Source organism: Hyla sarda, chromosome 3, assembly GCF_029499605.1.
Source record: "Hyla sarda isolate aHylSar1 chromosome 3, aHylSar1.hap1, whole genome shotgun sequence".
In the NCBI taxonomy this organism is placed as follows: Eukaryota; Metazoa; Chordata; class Amphibia; order Anura; family Hylidae; genus Hyla; species Hyla sarda.
Genome location: NC_079191.1, coordinates 156,633,866 through 156,652,957, shown reverse-complemented (window position 1 = coordinate 156,652,957; position 19,092 = coordinate 156,633,866). Strand labels below are relative to the sequence as shown.

General features: G+C 43.2%; 1 protein-coding gene across 4 annotated transcripts in view; it reads left to right on the top strand.

Annotated features, from left to right (window-relative positions):
• MCF2L2 (MCF.2 cell line derived transforming sequence-like 2) overlaps positions 1-19,092 on the top strand; it is a 503,791-nt gene that overhangs the window by 71,619 nt on the left and 413,080 nt on the right. For all 4 annotated transcript variants that reach the window (XM_056565304.1, XM_056565302.1, XM_056565303.1 and 1 more), the window contains exons 2-3: positions 7,149-7,232; positions 10,882-10,996. In XM_056565304.1, the coding sequence (XP_056421279.1) occupies positions 7,149-7,232; positions 10,882-10,996 (199 nt within the window). The remainder of the gene's footprint in view (positions 1-7,148; positions 7,233-10,881; positions 10,997-19,092) is intronic.

The window sequence follows — 19,092 nt, the reverse complement described above, 5'->3', positions numbered from 1 at the left end:
TTGATCCCTCCAGCAGATGCCTCCATTCCTCAAGTGCTAATTTAATGGCTAGAAGCTCTCGATCCCCGATGGAGTAGTTCCTCTCCGCCGGAGAGAAGGTCCTAGAGAAAAAACCACAAGTGACAGCATGCCCGGAAGAATTTTTTTGTAGAAGAACAGCTCCAGCTCCCACTGAGGAGGCATCAACCTCCAATAGGAAGGGTTTGGAAGGGTCAGGTCTGGAGAGCACGGGAGCCGAAGAAAAGGCAGACTTGAGTCGTTTAAAGGCGTCTTCCGCTTGAGGAGGCCAAGACTTGGGATCGGCATTTTTTTTGGTTAAAGCCACGATAGGAGCCACAACGGTAGAAAAATGTGGAATAAATTGCCTGTAATAATTGGCGAACCCCAAAAAGCGTTGGATAGCACGGAGTCCGGAGGGGCGTGGCCAATCTAAGACGGCAGAGAGTTTGTCTGGATCCATTTGTAGTCCCTGGCCAGAGACCAAATATCCTAGAAAAGGAAGAGATTGGCATTCAAACAGACATTTCTCAATTTTGGCATAGAGTTGATTGTCACGAAGTCTCTGAAGAACCATACGGACATGCTGGCGGTGTTCTTCTAGATTGGCAGAAAAAATTAGGATATCGTCCAGATATACAACAACACAGGAGTATAACAGATCACGAAAAATTTCATTAACAAAGTCTTGGAAAACAGCAGGGGCGTTGCACAGGCCAAAGGGCATGACCAGATACTCAAAGTGTCCATCTCTGGTGTTAAATGCCGTTTTCCACTCATCCCCCTCTCTGATGCGGATGAGGTTATAGGCACCTCTTAAGTCCAGTTTAGTAAAGATGTGGGCACCTTGGAGGCGATCAAAGAGTTCAGAGATGAGGGGTAGGGGGTAGCGGTTCTTAACCGTGATTTTATTAAGACCGCGGTAGTCAATGCAAGGACGTAGGGAGCCATCTTTTTTGGACACAAAGAAAAATCCGGCTCCGGCAGGAGAGGAGGATTTACGGATAAAGCCCTTTTTTAAATTTTCCTGGACGTATTCAGACATGGCAAGAGTCTCTGGGGCAGAGAGAGGATAAATTCTGCCCCGGGGTGGAGTAGTGCCCGGGAGGAGGTCGATAGGACAATCATAAGGCCTGTGAGGAGGTAGAGTCTCGGCTTGTTTTTTGCAGAAAACATCCGCGAAGTCCATATAGGCCTTAGGGAGACCGGTTACTGGAGGAACCACAGAGTCACGGCAAGGGTTACTGGGAACCGGTTTTAGACAGTCCTTGGAACAAGAGGGCCCCCAACTCTTGATCTCCCCAGTGGACCAATCCAGGGTTGGGGAATGAAGTTGAAGCCAGGGAAGTCCAAGGAGAATTTCCGAGGTGCAATTGGGGAGGACCAAAAGTTCAATCCTCTCGTGATGAGATCCGATGCTCATTAGAAGGGGCTCCGTGCGGAAACGTATGGTACAGTCCAATCTTTCATTGTTTACACAATTGATGTAAAGGGGTCTGGCGAGACTGGTCACTGGGATGTTGAACCTGTTGACGAGAGAGGCCAAAATAAAATTTCCTGCAGATCCAGAGTCCAAGAAGGCCACAGTAGAGAAGGAGAAGGCAGAGGCAGACATCCGCACAGGCACAGTAAGACGTGGAGAAGCAGAGTAGACATCAAGGACTGTCTCACCTTTGTGCGGAGTCAGCGTACGTCTTTCCAGGCGGGGAGGACGGATAGGACAATCCCTCAGGAAGTGTTCGGTACTAGCACAGTACAGGCAGAGGTTCTCCATGCGGCGTCGTGTCCTCTCTTGAGGTGTCAGGCGAGACCGGTCGACCTGCATAGCCTCCACGGCGGGAGGCACAGGAACGGATTGCAGGGGACCAGAGGAGAGAGTAGCCGAGGAGAAGAAACGCCTCGTGCGAACAGAGTCCATATCTTGGCGGAGCTCCTGACGCCTTTCGGAAAAACGCATGTCAATGCGAGTGGCTAGGTGAATGAGTTCATGTAGATTAGCAGGAATTTCTCGTGCGGCCAGAACATCTTTAATGTTGCTGGATAGGCCTTTTTTAAAGGTCGCGCAGAGGGCCTCATTATTCCAGGATAATTCTGAAGCAAGAGTACGGAATTGTACGGCATACTCGCCAACGGAAGAATTACCCTGGACCAGGTTCAACAGGGCAGTCTCAGCAGAAGAGGCTCGGGCAGGTTCCTCAAAGACACTTCGGATTTCCGAGAAGAAGGAGTGTACAGAGGCAGTGACGGGGTCATTGCGGTCCCAGAGCGGTGTGGCCCAAGACAGGGCTTTTCCAGACAGAAGGCTGACTACGAAAGCCACCTTAGACCTTTCAGTGGGAAACAAGTCCGACATCATCTCCAGATGCAGGGAACATTGGGAAAGAAAGCCACGGCAAAACTTAGAGTCCCCATCAAATTTATCCGGCAAGGATAGGCGTAGACCAGGAGCGGCCACTCGCTGCGGAGGAGGTGCAGGAGCTGGCGGAGGAGATGACTGCTGAAGCTGTGGTAGAAACTGCTGTAGCATAACGGTCAGTTGAGACAGCTGTTGGCCTTGTTGCGCTATCTGTTGTGACTGCTGGGCGACCACCGTGGTAAGGTCAGCGACAACTGGCAGAGGAACTTCAGCGGGATCCATGGCCGGATCTACTGTCACGATGCCGGCTGGCAGGTAGTGGATCCTCTGTGCCAGAGAGGGATTGGCGTGGACCGTGCTAGTGGATCGGTTCTAAGTCACTACTGGTTTTCACCAGAGCCCGCCGCAAAGCGGGATGGTCTTGCTGCGGCGGTAGTGACCAGGTCGTATCCACTAGCAACGGCTCACCTCTCTGGCTGCTGAAGATAGGCGCGGTACAAGGGAGTAGACAGAAGCAAGGTCGGACGTAGCAGAAGGTCGGGGCAGGCAGCAAGGATCGTAGTCAGGGGCAACGGCAGGAGGTCTGGAACACAGGCTAGGAACACACAAGGAAACGCTTTCACTGGCACGATGGCAACAAGATCCGGCAAGGAAGTGCAGGGGAAGTGAGGTGATATAGGGAAGTGCACAGGTGAAGACACTAATTGGAATCACTGCGCCAATCAGCGGCGCAGTGGCCCTTTAAATCGCAAAGACCCGGCGCGCGTGCGCCCTAGGGAGCGGGGCCGCGCGCGCCGGGACAGGACCGAGGGAGAGCGAGTCAGGTATGGGAACCGGGGTGCGCATCGCGAGCGGGCGCTACCCGCATCGCGAATCGCATCCCGGCTGGAAGCGGAATCGCAGCGCCCCGGGTCAGTGGATCTGACCGGAGCGCTGCAGCGGGGAGAGTGTAGCGAGCGCTCCGGGGAGGAGCGGGGACCCGGAGCGCTCGGCGTAACAGCACCATATGAGTGTAGCACCATCGATTCCTTTATATATATATATATATATATATATATATATATATAAATAATAAGTCAAGGGGAGCACCGTGCACCAGGATTCCAGATCCGCCCGGGTGCCAAGCTTCGGGAACCGACCAACTCCCAAGTAATATGTAGAATCAAATAGAAGCGGCACACCAGTATACCAGTGAAAGCGTAGGTTTATTCACACATCTGTGCAGAAAAGCTACGTTTCGGCTCGACAATAGAGCCTTTCTCAAGCATATCAAACATTATACAAGCATGTGTATATATAGGCCCTTCAATTGGATACACAAATGAGGGGGGTGTGCCCAAACCAAAATCAAAACAAACTAGAAAAGTACTCCAATAGACCATCATCGGTCTCATATACATGTGTTATAAATACAGCGGTATACAATCATATATAGTGCTTACATATTACTCATATAATACAGTGATTCAATAGTGTACCGTGCATATAAACTCTAATAAATTCATCTGAGGTCCGGTTCAAGAGGCGGCGTTCACCTGTTGACAGCAGCGTGGATGTCCAATCGGTGTCAACTTCCGTTGAAAGTAGGGTGTTTGTACACAAACCCAGTACGCAGGTGCCGATTCGTTACTTCCGTTACTTTTTTTTTTTTTTTTTTGTTTGTGATGCATTAGAACTACATTCAAACATTGAACAATCAGGACTCCTAATTTGCTCCATTTTACATGAGAGACTTTAAAAGAAGTAGTTACCAAGGATCAAAATGTTACATTATATATTCTTAACCAGAGTGGCTTGACCACATAAGAAGTCCGGTAGCATATACATTACACATATGACCGATCCTTTACAGCTGCTTCTTTTTAGCTGGGTGAAAGACATTTGGTCAACGTTACTTAGTCTATTTATTCCAATACGACTCACATCAATGCTTTGTTTGCAATGTATAGATTAAGTGACTTCCAGTCCACATAAAACACATTGTAAGGACTCAAGAAGATGAATAGTTAGGTAGTAATAGTGTAGCTGTTTAATTTTGTTGTTTGTTTGTTTGTTTTTTTGCTTACTGAAAATTTAATTCAAGCAATAATCACAATTGGAAATCCAACTAATGGGATTATTCTGGCTTTCTTAATAGTTTTGTTTCAATAATAAATCTATATAATGTTATAATGTTACCTTGATTTCTTCCCCCATTGTTCTGGTACATTTCAAAACCTGTTTGATGCTTGTACTTTGCATTGTATTTTATTGATCGATTTACCATATGCACAAGGAAATATCTGTATGGATGCATAAAAAAGAGCCATTTATTTTTTTAACATTGGAGCTTATGAGCAATAATGTCATTGTTACATCCATTAAAGAGTACCTGACATCAAACCATATTTTCTAAACTATTCTAAATTATATTCCCTGACTACTTCTAACACCCTCCTGCCCTTAAAAAAAATTTCCCAGCTTTAAAAAGCTCTGTATCATACCTTTCCCTTTGCTCTCATTGTGTGAGCTCCCGGCAGGAGAAAGTGGGCGTTCCCCAGCAGGCGCGACGTCACTGAAACCTGCACGAGCTGTGCCCTAAACACACTTCCAGAGTTTGGTCTCCTGCCAGGCTGGGAGGAGACCAAACTAACTGTTTGACTTGCACAGGGTACTGAACAGAGCCAACTAGTGGCCATTTTTTTATACACATTAACCCCTTAAGGACCAAGGACGTACCGGTACGTCCTTGGTCCTGCTCCCGTGATATAACGTGGGGTTACACGGTAACCCTGCATCATATCACGGCGGGCCCGGCGTCATAGTGAAGCCGGGACCATCGCTAACAGCGCGCGGCGCCGCGCGCTATTAACCCTTTAGCTGCGCGCTCAGAGCTGAGCCACGCGGCTAAAGGTGAAAGTAAAAACTGCCGGTTAGCTCAGTGGGCTGTTCGGGATAGCCGCGGCAAAATCGCGGCATCCTGAACAGCTTGCATGACAGCCGGAGGGTCTCTACCTGCCTCCTCGCTGTCCGATCGCCGAATGACTGTTCAGTGCCTGAGATCCAGGCATGAGCAGTCAAGCGGCAGAATCATCGATCACTGGTTTCCTATGAGAAACCAGTGATCAATGTGAAAGATCAGTGTGTGCAGTGTTATAGGTCCCTATGGGAGCTATAACACTGCAAAAAATAAGTGAAAAAAAAAGTGAATAAAGATCATTTAACCCCTCCCCTATTAAAAGTTTGAATCACCCCCCTTTTCCCATAAAAAAAAACACAGTGTAAATAAAAATAAACCTATATGGTATCACCACGTGCGGAAATGTCCGAATTATAAAAATATATTGTTAATTAAACCGCTCGGTCAATGGCGTATGCGCAAAAAAATTCCAAAGTCCAAAATAGTGCATTTTTGGTCACTTTTTATATCATTTAAAAATGAATAAAAAGCGATCTATAAGTCCTATCAAATTGTACCGTTAAGTAGAATTGGTGGCGCAAAAAATAAGCAATCATATGGATTTTTAGGTGCAAAATTGAAAGAGTTATGATTTTTTAAAGGCAAGTAGCAAAAAACGAAAATGCAAAAATGGAAAAAAAATCCGGTCCTTAAGAGGTTAAAAACAAACATAGAAAGGTTGAGAATTTTAATAGCAAGTAAACAGAAAAGTGACTTATAATTACATAAGGAACAATATATTAAAAGTTTAGTTTGGTGACAGGTACTCTTTAGCCATATACACAAAAGACACTCTAAATGAAGCCTTACTGTACTGTATTATTATTTCATATAATACTAATAATGATTAATTTTAGTATCATCAATTCTATGGCACTATACATCTACTGGGGGTTAGAAACAAGTACAATAAATGTGAACAAAATAAAAGACAAATTGGTACAGAGTAAGAGAGGATCCTACATTCTACTTCTTATAAGTAATAGAAGGGTAGAGGGTTCCGGATTTCACATGATCTAAACAGGCAACTGCAAAGTATTTGTCATCTCCACTGATATTATATTGCAGATTACGTCGGTGTTTTCAGTATGATTCAGCCTTGAGTTTCTTGTGTTCCAGCACTGTACTTTCATGTGGTCTAGAGATGGAAATAGGAATAACTGAGTAAGAGAAACCGGCAGTGGTGTAGGGAGAAATCCACCTCATCATTTCTCTCTTTCTGGTCACACATTGCATTCTTTTTCTTATGTGATACAATTATTGCCTGAACATTTGATGTGAATTTCTCCCAGGCTATGCACATTTTAGATGTGACCAACATCAGTTTTCTAGTTAAAAGACTTTATCCTTTATTTTTAGCATTAGTTAATTCCTTATTCCCAGAACTATTCACTCAACACATTCATGAAAGAATAAAATTCTGAAAGTTCAGGGAGCACTGTCTGCAACAAAGAAGCCCCAGTGTAAGTACTGTAGCCTCATGCAGGAGCTACATCCAAGCGGCTGTCTACCACACAGCAAAACCATTCAGCACCCAGCCAAGCCTGGTTTCCATAGAGTGCATGGGGGCAAAGGCTGGTCATAGAACAGTGCCTTGCGGTTAGTGAAGCTCAGTTATTAGATTTGGACAAGAGGAGGACATGATTGTTAGCTATGTAAGAATAAATGACTGCGATATGTTGGACTGGGATTATGTATTTTACAAGCTAAATAGCTACAAATTATTTCAGGAAAATATTGTTTACAGCGACAAATCACATGGAAACCTCTGAGCGTTTTCTTTCTCTTCTGTATTGCCTGCTTTTCAATGATAATGTGCTGTTGTGACTAAATAGCAATTCTGCATTAAATCTACAGATGAAATAATGCAGCAAGAGATCAGGCCACTGCTCGCTGTCGATATAATGGAACAACTTCACAGACAGTTTGCTACATTGCCTGGTAAGTTCTTACTTATCCTCTCAAATCTATGTGAATTTCTAGTGTTTGATAGACTTAATAGTGTCAGTCCATGACAGATAGAAAGAAGGGGGAGCACTCACGAATCACTAGGTCTCAGTTGCGGTGCCGAAATTTTCTTTATTCAGGTGCTGTACGAGACGGGCTGGACTTAATAGTGTGTTAGGGTTAAATGAAAGGAATGCTAATCTTTTTCAGCCATAGCCTGAAATAAAAAGGAACTGCAATACAATATATGTCCAAACACATATACACCGTATGACAGAAAATGTTGTATATGGTATTATGTATATTTACAATTAGTTATGCAGAATTACAGTACATGTCCCTGGATTTAGAATGATCCAGAGAATTTAAAGGGTACTCCAGCCCTAAGACATCTTATTCCGCTGCTAGGGACCGCCGCAGTCTTTCATGCAGCACCCCGCTATCATCAGCCTCTGGAGCGAATATCACTCCGGGTCTCATGAATCACAATCACGGGGGCCGGAGTATCATGATGTCACGGCTCCGTCCCTGTGTGACGTCATGCTCCGCCCCCTCAATGCAAGTCTGCGTTTTCCTAGATGTTTTTTTTAGCCGTAATTGAAAATAATTTTTTTAATTTTTTTATGATTACGGTGAAAAAACAGCCGTAAAAACATAGGTAAAAAAATATACCTGTCTTTTTTACACAGTGTAAACATATACTTGCAGTGGGGCCCAACCAAATTTTATGGGTGTTTCTTTAAGACTACACCTGCAACAATCCTGTATTTCACTAATTTATCCAAAATCCATATTAGAAAATTTATAATGCAATAAGAAAATTCTTTTTTCCAAATCCCCTCCTTACCCCCAGAAAGAGTTATATGCCATTCATGTTGTTGGAAAAATAGTTATATCTCTTAAAATGAAATGGTAAAAAACCAAATAAATGTGCCTAGTCATTAAGGGGTTAAAGAACATCTGCAGCAAAACACAACTTATCCCCTATCCACAGGGGGATAAGTGTTTGATCGCGGGGGGCCAACCGCTGGGACCCCATGTGATCTCCAGCACAGGGTCGCAGCTGGCATGAATCCTCCATGCATCTCTATGGAAGAGGCGGGGAGGCAGCGTTCGTGCCTCCCTGCCTCTCCCATAGAACTGTATGGGAGGGGGGCGTGGACGGGGCGTAGACCTCAGAGAGGTTGACACTACACGCATTAGCTGCTCACATAAAGCGGCAATGCGGGGCCCCGTTTGGGAGATCGCAGGAGGTCCCAGGGGCCAGACCCCCCCCCCCGTGATCAAACACTTATCCCATATCCTGTGGATTATGGATAAATTGTCCTTTGCTGCAGATGTCCTTTAAAGCATTTGTAGCATTCTGCTATTTAGTACCTGTTCTCTTGAGAATCTGTATAAGTGTACATTCACACGTACAGGATCTGCTGCACATTTTGTGTAGCTGATATTGCTACCCATTGGAGCAAAAATATGCAGCAGATCCTGTACGTGTCAACGTTGCCTAAAGGTGTTTTCTCATTTCATTATGATAATCATAGCAAATGTAAATGCAGGCAATGTATGTTGACACTAGAGGGCAGCATATTGTCATACATTTAAACTCTGCAAAGCCTGTTGTTTTTTTTCTTTTTTTGGTATATGTATCTTGTGATCTTGTGTAATATTGTGGGCCATCAACAGACGGAAAGCTGACATACGAATAGTTACAGGTGCTGTTATTGACTAAGCAGTGACTACTGAACAGAAACCTTATGTGTAACCCAGTTCTCTTTGCATAAACTGCATGTTTCTGAGGATTAGTCATGCCATCAGCTCTCACTACTTTTGTGAGTTGCCTTTCTCCTTTAGCTATTCATTTAATACTGTGTACTTGACAGCAGGTCTTTTACTTTATAATAGCTACATTGTATGCGGGACATAAAGTTTATATGCTATTTTCACGTGAGCATATTATGGGCACATTTTGGCGCTTGTATTTCGACTGAGTGTCCTGGCCAGACCACAAGGTAAATGAATTGTAATCCCACACCTGCAGTGAGTAATCAGCCAGCCCTCTTCCTATCTGTGGTGGTGCACGGAACTCAGAGTCACTCCGCTGGCTTGTAATAGCGAAAGTCCAAAAATAACCATGTTCTCCAGCAGCCAATAAGGTAAAAAATATTTCTTCTTTATTGGAGATATAAAATCAGATCATAATAAAGGTGCAAGTAGAAAAAGTCAGTTCCAATGCATTTCCGCTTTTTTATCAGCCTTATGGATTAAGGCCTTAACCCTGATTAAAGGGGTACTCCACTCCCCAGCGTTTGGAACATTTAGTTCCGAACGCTGTTGCGGGCTTCGGGGGTCACCACGCCCCCTCATGACCCGCCCCTTGTGGGCTGTCACCCCCCCTCCCATAGATTTGCATTGAGGGGGCGTGGCAAAACTAAACAACGGCTGGGGAGTGGAGTACCCCTTTAAGGCTGATAGACAGGCCGAAACATGTTGGAACTGACTTGTTCTACTTGCATTTTTGTCATGATCTGATTTTATATCTCCAATAAAGAAGAAATTTTTTAACTGTATTTGCTGCTAGAGAACGTGGTTACATAAGGTAAATGATTCTAATTGAGAGTATTATTAGATCCTTATGATGGTATCAATTCAGATCAATCCATGATTGGTTGAGGACACAGGCTATAATAAGGGGCACAAAGATACACCCATATTATGCTCACATGGGTTGAAGGGGTTGTCTGGGAAGCAGAAAGGTATTACCTATGCTCACTACCCAGTGTACCACTTCCGGCTTGGTTTCATCTCAAAATGATACCTTCTGAGGCAGTAGGGGACTGGTATTATATAGTGATCATCACATGCGGTTTCACCAGCACGGAGTGGCCATAGACTGCACTACGTTGCCGCTACATTGTGTGGCTACTGGCCACCGAAGGCATACTTGCTAGATGAGACTGATCCAGAAATTAAGTGTTGGGCAGCGAGAGAAGGTTATTTATATTCTGTCTGGCAGAAAACCCTTTAAGACCTTCTTCACACACTCTTTTTTGTTTAAGAAAACTAAGAGAAAAAAAGGCTGCAGTTTATACTGTATTTCATACTTTTTTTTTGCATTTTTGTCTGTGCCATTTCTCATTACATTTTTTTTTAGAAAACATTAAATGTGACACCAGCCCAAGGCTGTATAACTGTCACTGCAGATTTTAAACCAAAGCCAGAAGAGCATCCGTAAGGAAGGTGAAGTATAAATACTGTCTTTATATTTTCCATTCCTTTTTAATCCACTCTTAGTTTTGATTTAAAAACTGCTGTGTAGCGGTTGGGATTACACCTAGTGTTTTTTCTGGGACTACACCTGGTGTGTTTGGGCCAAAAACACTGCATCCAGATGTTAGGAAATGTTACAATGGTATAGCATTTTTTATGACATTTTGGATTTCAATAGAAGAAAAGAAAGCCAGAAAAAATGCAACATGTATTTAATATTGGTGTTTTTTTTAAGGCAGTGTATATACTTAAATACTATATGGAATAAAAAAACACATTGCAGACTGCCGTAAACTCTTATTGTATACATTGGATGAAATATATGTTAATATAAAATTGGAAAATAACCAATCAATAATGTTTTTTTTATTTTCAGGAGGCAGAGGAAAGGATGGAGCACCCATAATATCCTTCCCTGAATATCCTAACTTCACTGAGATTCCTGACGATGATTTTCTAAATGTTGTTACCTATTTAACAAGTATTCCAAGGTAAGCATGCCAACATACTGGTAAAACTGGTTGGTGCAGATCGATTCACATTTGAATCAGATTGGCATTATGACAGATTATTTTATGGCAGAAAATGTGATCTGATATGATATGATAAAAATATCAGATCACAAAAGTAAAAAATTATATGATGTGATAGGGAACATTTATTACATAATTTCACAGCATTCTGTCACAGCGAGTGAGCAATTGGTCTGGTTTAACCCCTTAACGACCTGCGGCGTATATATACTGCGCAGCCGTGCGGCAGGTCTATAAAGCGAGCTCAGGAGCTGAGCTCAGGAGCTGAGCTCGCCTAATGTCCTTCGGTCCCAACTGCTATCAGCAGCCAGGACCTGCAGCTAATGCTGGACATTCTGTTTTTGCATTTTCGTTTTTTCCTCCTTACCTTTAAAAAGTCGTAACTCTTTAAATTTTGCACCTAAAAATCCATATGATTGCTTATTTTTTGCACCACCAATTCTACTTTGTAAAGACATCAGTCATTTTACCCAAAAATCTACGGCGAAACGGAAAAAAAAATAATTGTGAGACAAAATTGAAAGAAACCCGCCATTTTGTAATTTTTGGGGGCTTCTGTCTCTACACAGTACATTTTTCGGTAAAAAATGACACCTTTTCTTTATTCTGTAGGTCCATACGTTTATAATGATACCCTACTTATATAGGTTTGATTTTGTATTACTTCTGGAAAAAATCATAACTACATGCACAAAAATTAATATGTTTAAAATTGTCCTCTTCTGACCCCTATAACTTTTTTTTATTTTTCTGCGTATGGGGCAGTATGAGGGCTAATTTTTTGCGCCGTGATCTGAAGTTTTTAGCGGTACCATTTTTGCATTGATAGGACATATTGATAGCTTTTAATTCATTTTTTCTTGATATAAAAAGTGACCAAAAATGCACTATTTTGGACTTTGGAATTTTTTTGCGCGTCCGCCATTGACCATGCAGTCTAATTAACAATATATTTTTTTAATTCGGACATTTCCGCACGCGGCGATACCATATATGTTTATTTTTATTTACATTTTTTTTTATGGGAAAAAGAGGGTGATTCAAACTTTTAATAGGGAAGGGGTTAAATGATCTTTATTCACTTTTGTTTTCTCACTTTTTTTTTGCAGTGTTATAGCTCCCATAGGGACCTATAACACTGCACGCACTGATCTTTCACATTGATCACTGGTTTCTCATAGGAAACCAGTGATCGATGATTCTGCCGCTTGACTGCTCATGCCTGGATCTCGGGCACTGAGCAGTCATTCGGCGATCGGACAGCAAGGAGGCAGGTAGGGACCCTCCGGCTGTCCTGTAAGCTGTTCGGGATGCCGCGATTTCACTGCGGCTATCCCGAACAGCTCCCTGAGCTAACCGGCATGCTTTCACTTTCACTTTAGACGCGGCGTTCAACTTTGAAAGCCGCGTCTAAAGGGTTAATAGCGCGCGGCAGCGCGATCAATGCCGCGCGCTATTAGCCACGGGTCCGACCCTCTATGACGTAAGTCATGAGTCCTTAAGGGGTTAAAGTTGATTGCCGCATCTAAAATGCCAAAAATACAGTCCTGGCAGCTCAGCGGACTTGATTGGGATCGCCGCAAGTAAATTTCGATTTCCTGATCAGCTGAGATGACGGCTGGAGGGCCCTTACCAGCCTCCTCACTCTCCGACCGATTCTCCAAGGCTCCAATCAGCCTCAGCAGGATGGAGCAGTGGAGTACCGATAACACTGATCAATGCTATGCTATGGCATAGCATTGAATAGTGTATGCCATCTAATGATTGCATGTAATAGTCACCTATGGGGACCAAAAAATATTGTAAAAAAATACAAAGAAAAATTGTTAATAAATGTGATTTAGCGCTAATAAAAGTTTGAATCAATATGCAAATTTTCATGCAAAAAGTTATAATTTTTTAAAGAAGTAAAACAAAATAAAACCTATAAAAGTTGGGTATCATTTTAATCGAGTGGACCTACAGAATAAATATAGGGTGTCATTTTTGTTGAAAAGTGCATTGCTTAGAATCAAAATCCCCCAAAAATTACAAAATGGCATGTTTTTTTTTTCAACTTTGCCCCACAAATAATGTTTTTTTTGTTTTGCGATAGATTTTGTGGTGGAAAGATTGAGGTCATTACAAAGTACAATTGCTGGAGCAAAAAACTGGTCCTCATATAGGTCTGTAGGGGGAAAAGCGTTATGACTTTTAAAAGGTGATGTGGAAAAAATGAAAGTGTAAAAAAAAACAACTGTATTCTTAAAGGGTTAAAAGTGTTTTCAATAGCATCCAGACCTAAGGTAGATTTTATGTTTCCTGCATAGTTGGGAAGGTAGAAATGGATTGGTTGTTGTGGGATTACAAGGCCACTTTTCTACAAGACTATTTTCATGCATTAGACATAGGAATAGGAATGATCACATCCATGTATACATCAAATGTGAGTTCCAGTATGTTCAATAATTGCATCTAAAATTATATTTTATTTTTCCTGTATCAGCTGATCATGGTGTTTCAAAAAAAATAAAAATAAATAAATAAATAAAGATTTTAAATTTAGAGATTTAGATTGTAGGAAGATGTTTTATGATCTTTCCAATTCATTGATATTTATTGCTGTGAACTGCTCCATCCCCGTTTAACTAAAACAAGTTAGATCAGCAAGTCCTTAATTATTCTGTTTATTAAAGATATACGCCATTTTTTACACCAAGTACCTCCTAGTCAAATAATTACCAAGACTGTTACAGTGGCCCATTTACAAAACAAAACATGTCGGGTTGTGTGCCAGATTCTGACGCATTGCGCCAGAAATTCTGTCTGTGCACGAATTTGTGCCAGAATTGAAAAAAACTGACTAACTCTCCATTATACTAAGAAAACACGTAAAAAGGTTGTGGCTGTCAGGAAAAGGGGGCTTGGTCACCGACATTTTCACAAAAACCCAACATATTTACTAAGGTTTCCACAGAAAATGTGGTGGATTTCAGCTGAGGAAAACCCTACAGATCAAAGCATGTGTAAAAAAATGTGTTGACCCTGGACTTAATGAAGCACAGTGGACCAACACCAGCAGATGACATGGCTGCCCAAATCATAGTAATTGGGGTTTTTATGAGCTGTAAGCCATAATCATCACAATTATGACAAATCACGGCTTGAACTATCTTGCTTTGCATGTAATGAGTCTCTCTCATATATTAGTTTCACTTTTTAACCTCTTAATGACCCAGGGCGTACAGGTACACCTTCGCTCCCTGGTACTTAAGTACCCAAGGCATACCTTTACACCCGTGGGAGTTTTGGTCCCTGCCGGGCGGGGACGGGACCAGGATGACTGCTGATATCTATCAGCAGGCATCCCCTGCAAATGCCCAGGGGGGTCTCCATGATTTGCGGCGATTCCGGGTCATACGGGTCTCCGGTGACCCGGAAAATAAGGGGAATCGGGGTTGTCCAAGACACCCACGATCCCCCTGACGGGATAGGAGTGAGGTGGCAGGGGTGCCACCCCTCCTATCCCTGCTATTGGTCATTCAGAAGAGACGACCAATAACAGATCGGGGGCGGGGGGGTTAACGTTCGGTTCCCCCGCGCTGCCCACCCACTGTAGTCCGGACAAAGCAGGGGAACCGACGGTGAATGGCGCCAAAGGTCCAAATACCATTGGCGGAGGTGACGATCAGCGGTGGTGATCGGCGGGCGGCGATGACGTGCGGCTGGATCCCTGGTGCGGTGTGCTGCAGACTACGGAAGCCGATGAGTTGCCTAGCAACATCTGGAGGGCTACAGTTTGGAGACCACTATACAGTGGTCGCTAAACTGTAATCCTCCATATGTTGCAAAACTACAATTCACAGCATGCCCAGACAGCTGTTTGCTGTGTGGGCTTGCCGGGATTTGTAGTTTTGCAACAGCTGGAGGGCTACAGTTTGGAGATCACTGTGTATTGATCTCTAAACAGTGGCCCTCTAGATCTTGCAAAACTACAACTCCTAGCATGCCCACACAGCAGTTTGTGGTCTGTGCATGCTGGGATTTGTAGTTTTGCAACAGCTGGAGGGCTACAGTTTGTAGATATCACTGTGTAGTGATCTCTAAACTGTGGCTCTCTAGATCTTGCAAAACTACAACTCCTAGCATGCCCACACAGCAGTTTGTGGCCAGTGCATGCTGGGATTTGTAGCTTTGCAACATCTGGAGGGCCACAGTTTGGAGATCACTGTGCGGGGGTTTCTAAACCATGGCCCTCTAAATCTTGCAAAACTACAACTCCCAGCATGCACGAACAGCAAAATGCTTTCTCGCCATGCTTGTAGTTGTAGTTGCGTACCTCATGCTGTTGCATAACTACATCTCCCAGTATGCCCTTCCGTGATCAGTACATGCTGGGAGTTGTAGTTTTGCAACAGCTGGAGGCACACTGGTTGGAAAATACTGAGTTAGATAACAGAACTTAACTGAAGGTTTCCCAACCAGTGTGCCTCCAGCTGTTGCAAAAGTACAACTCCCAACATGCACGGTCTGTCAGTGCATGTTGGGAGTTGCAGTTTTGCAACAGCTGAAGGTTTCCCCCCCATGTGAATGTACAGGGTACATTCACACGGGCGGGTTTACTGTGATTTTCCTGCTTCAATTTTGAGCTGCAGCTAATTTTCCGCCGCAGCGCAAACTCCTAGCGGGAAACTCACCGTAAACCCCCCGTGTGAATGTACCCTAAAAACACTACACTACACTGCACTAACACATAATAAAGGGTAAAACACTACATATACACCCCCTTACACTGCCCCCCCCCCCCTCCAATAAAAATGAAAACGTGTCGTATGGCAGTGTTTCCAAAACGGAGCCTCCAGCTGTTGCAAAACAACAACTCCCAGCATTTCAACCACTGACTGTCCAGGCATGCTGGGAGTTTAGCAACAGCTGGAGGCACCCTGTTTGGGAATCACTGGTGTAGAATACCCCTATGTCCACCCCTATGCAATCCCTAATTTAGTCCTCAAATGCATGTGGTGCTCTCTCACTTTGGAGCCCTGTCTTATTTCAAGGAAACAGTTTAGGGCCACATATGGGGTATTTCCGTACTCAGGAGAAATTGCGTTACAAATTTTGGGGGGCTTTTTCTCCTCTTACCCCTTATGAAAAGGAAAAGTTGGGGTCTACACCAGCCTGTTAGTGTAAAAAAATAAAATTGTTTACACTAACATGCGGGTGTTTCCCCATTTTTATTTTCACAAGAGGTAAATGGAAAAAGACCCCCAAAATTTGTAAAGCAATTTCTCCTGAGTTCGGAAATACCCCATATGTGGGCGTAAAATGCTCTGCGGGCGCAAAACAAGACTCAGGAGTGAGAGCGCACTATGTACATTTGAGGCCTAAATTGGTGATTTGCACAGGGGGAGGGGTCATTTTACACCTGTTCTGACATAAACGCCAAAAAATGAATACCCACATGTGAACCCATTTTGGAAACTACACCCCTCACGGAATGTGACAAGGGGTATAGTGAGCCTTAACACCCCACAAGTGTTTGACGAATTTTCATTAAAGTTGAATGGGAAAATGAAAAAAAAAATTTTTTTTTTACTAAAATGCTGGTATTACCCTAAATTTTTCATTTTCACAAGGGAAAATAGGAAAAAATTTCCCCCAAAATTTGTAACCCCATTTCTTCTGAGTAAAAACATACCCCATATGTGAATGTAAAGTACTCTGCGGGCAGGGACTGCCATTGGGCTTTTGGCGAGAAAATGTGTCCGAAATTGAAGGCCACGTGTGTTTACAAAGCCCCCTTAGTGCCAGAACAATGGACCCCACCAACATGTGACATCATTTTGGAAACTACACCCCTCACGGGAATGTTGTAAGGGGTACAGTGAGCATTTACGCCCCACAGGTGTCTGACAGATTTTTGGAACAGTGGTCTGTGAAAATGAAAAATTTTATTTTTCATTTGCTCAGCCCACTTTTCCAAAGACCTGTCAAATGCCAGTGCGGTGTAAATGCTCCCTTCACCCCTTATTAAATTCTGTGAGGGGTGTAGTTTCCAAAATGGGGTCACATGGTGAGGGGTTCACTGTTTGGCACCACGCGGGGCTTTGTAAATGCACAAGGCCTCCGACTTCTATTCCAACCAAATTCTCTCTCCAAAAGATCAATAGCGCTCCTTCCCTTCTGAGCATTGTTGTGCGCCAGAAGAGCACTTGATGTCCACGCATGGGGTATTTTGGGGGGCACTCGTACTTTTGGGGTTACAAATTTTGGGGGGCACTTTCTCCTATTACCCCTTGTAAAAATGTAAAATTTGGGGAAAAAACTTTTTTCATGTACACATCCAACTTTAACAAAAAGCCGTCAAACATCTGTGGGGTGTTAAGGCTCACTGGACCCCTTGTTACGTTCCCTGAGGGGTGTAGTTTCCAAAATAGTATGTGTCTTTTTTGATTTTTTTTTGCTGTTCTGGCACCATAGGGGCTTCCTAAGGCTAGGATTCCACTCGGTTTTTTTCTGGCAGTTTTTGGAAAACTGCCACTGCAGTTTTTGAGCCAAAGCCAGAAGTGTATTCATAAGGAATAGGAAATATAAAGTAAGGACTTATACTTCTCCTCCCTTATGGATCCACTTCTGACTTAGGCTAGGAATCCTAGCCTAAATGTGACATGCCCCCCAAAAACCATTAAAAAAAAACTCACTCTCCAAAATCCCATTGTCGCTCCTTCCCTTCTGAGTGCACCCACAGAGCACTTGACATACACATATGAGATATTTCCTTACTCGAGAGAAATTGGGTTACAAATTTTAGGGTGATTTCTCTCCTTTTACCCCTTGTAAAAATGCAAAAACTGGGTCTACAAGAACTTGCGAGTGTAAAAAATGAAGATGTTGAAATTTTCTCTTTCACTTTGCTGTGATTCCTGTGAAACACCTAAAGGGTTAACATACTTTCTGAATGTTATTTTGAATACTTTGAGGGTGCAGTTTTTATAATGGGATCATTTATGGGGTATTTCTAATATGAAGGCCCCTCAAATCCACTTCAAATCTGAACTGGTCCCTGAAAAATTCTGATTTTGAAAATTATGTGAAAAATTGGAAAATTGCTGCTGAACTTTGAAGCCCTCTGATGTCTTCCAAAAGTAAAAACATGTCAACTTTATGATGCAAACATAAAGTAGACATATTGTATTTGTGAATCAGTATATAATTTATTTGGGATTTTCCTTATAAGCAGAAAGTTTCAAAGTAGAAAAAAAAGCAACATTTTCATCAAATTTTGGAATTTTTCACCAAGAAATGATGCAAGTATGGACGAAATTTTACCACTAGCATAAAGTAAAATATGTCACGAAAAAACTATCTCAGAATCAGAATGAAAGGTAAAAGCATGCCTGAGTGTTCAGATGTGCAAAAAATGGCCGGGTCCTTAAAGTGAAAATGGGCTGGGTCCTTAAGGGGAACCAATCATCAGATTTTACCCTATATAACGCTTGGCAAAGCGTTATATAGGGTAAAATCTGTATCCTCACCATCCCCAGGGGACTTTTCTGCCCCAGGGATGGTGAAGGTATGAACTTATATACTAGTCACCGCTGTGGCCCTATGTAGTCCCCCGGGGCGGGGAGCAACTCTTTATCAGGTCCCGTAACTGCAGCCGACAGCGATGCCCCCTCCGCTTGTTTAATGGGCCACGTCATCGCTCTGCTCCGAATGTTCAGTGAGCAGAGCGATGACGCGGCCCGTCAATCAAGCCGAGGGGGCTTCGCTGCCTGGCTGCAGTAACGGGATCTTGTAAGAGGAGCTCCATGCCCAGGGGACTACTTACGGCCCACAGCGGTGACTAGTTTATAAGTTCATATCCTCACCATCCCTGGAGGCAGGAGCGTCCCCCGGGGATGGTGAGGATACAGATTTTACCCTATATAATGCTTTGCCAAGCATTAAAGGGAACCAATTATCAGATTTTACCCTATATAAAGTTGCATTACTGAAATAAATGAACTATGCACAATATTCAAATTTTTTGAGTTTCACCTGCAATCCATTCCAGGCATATTTCCTTATTGCTG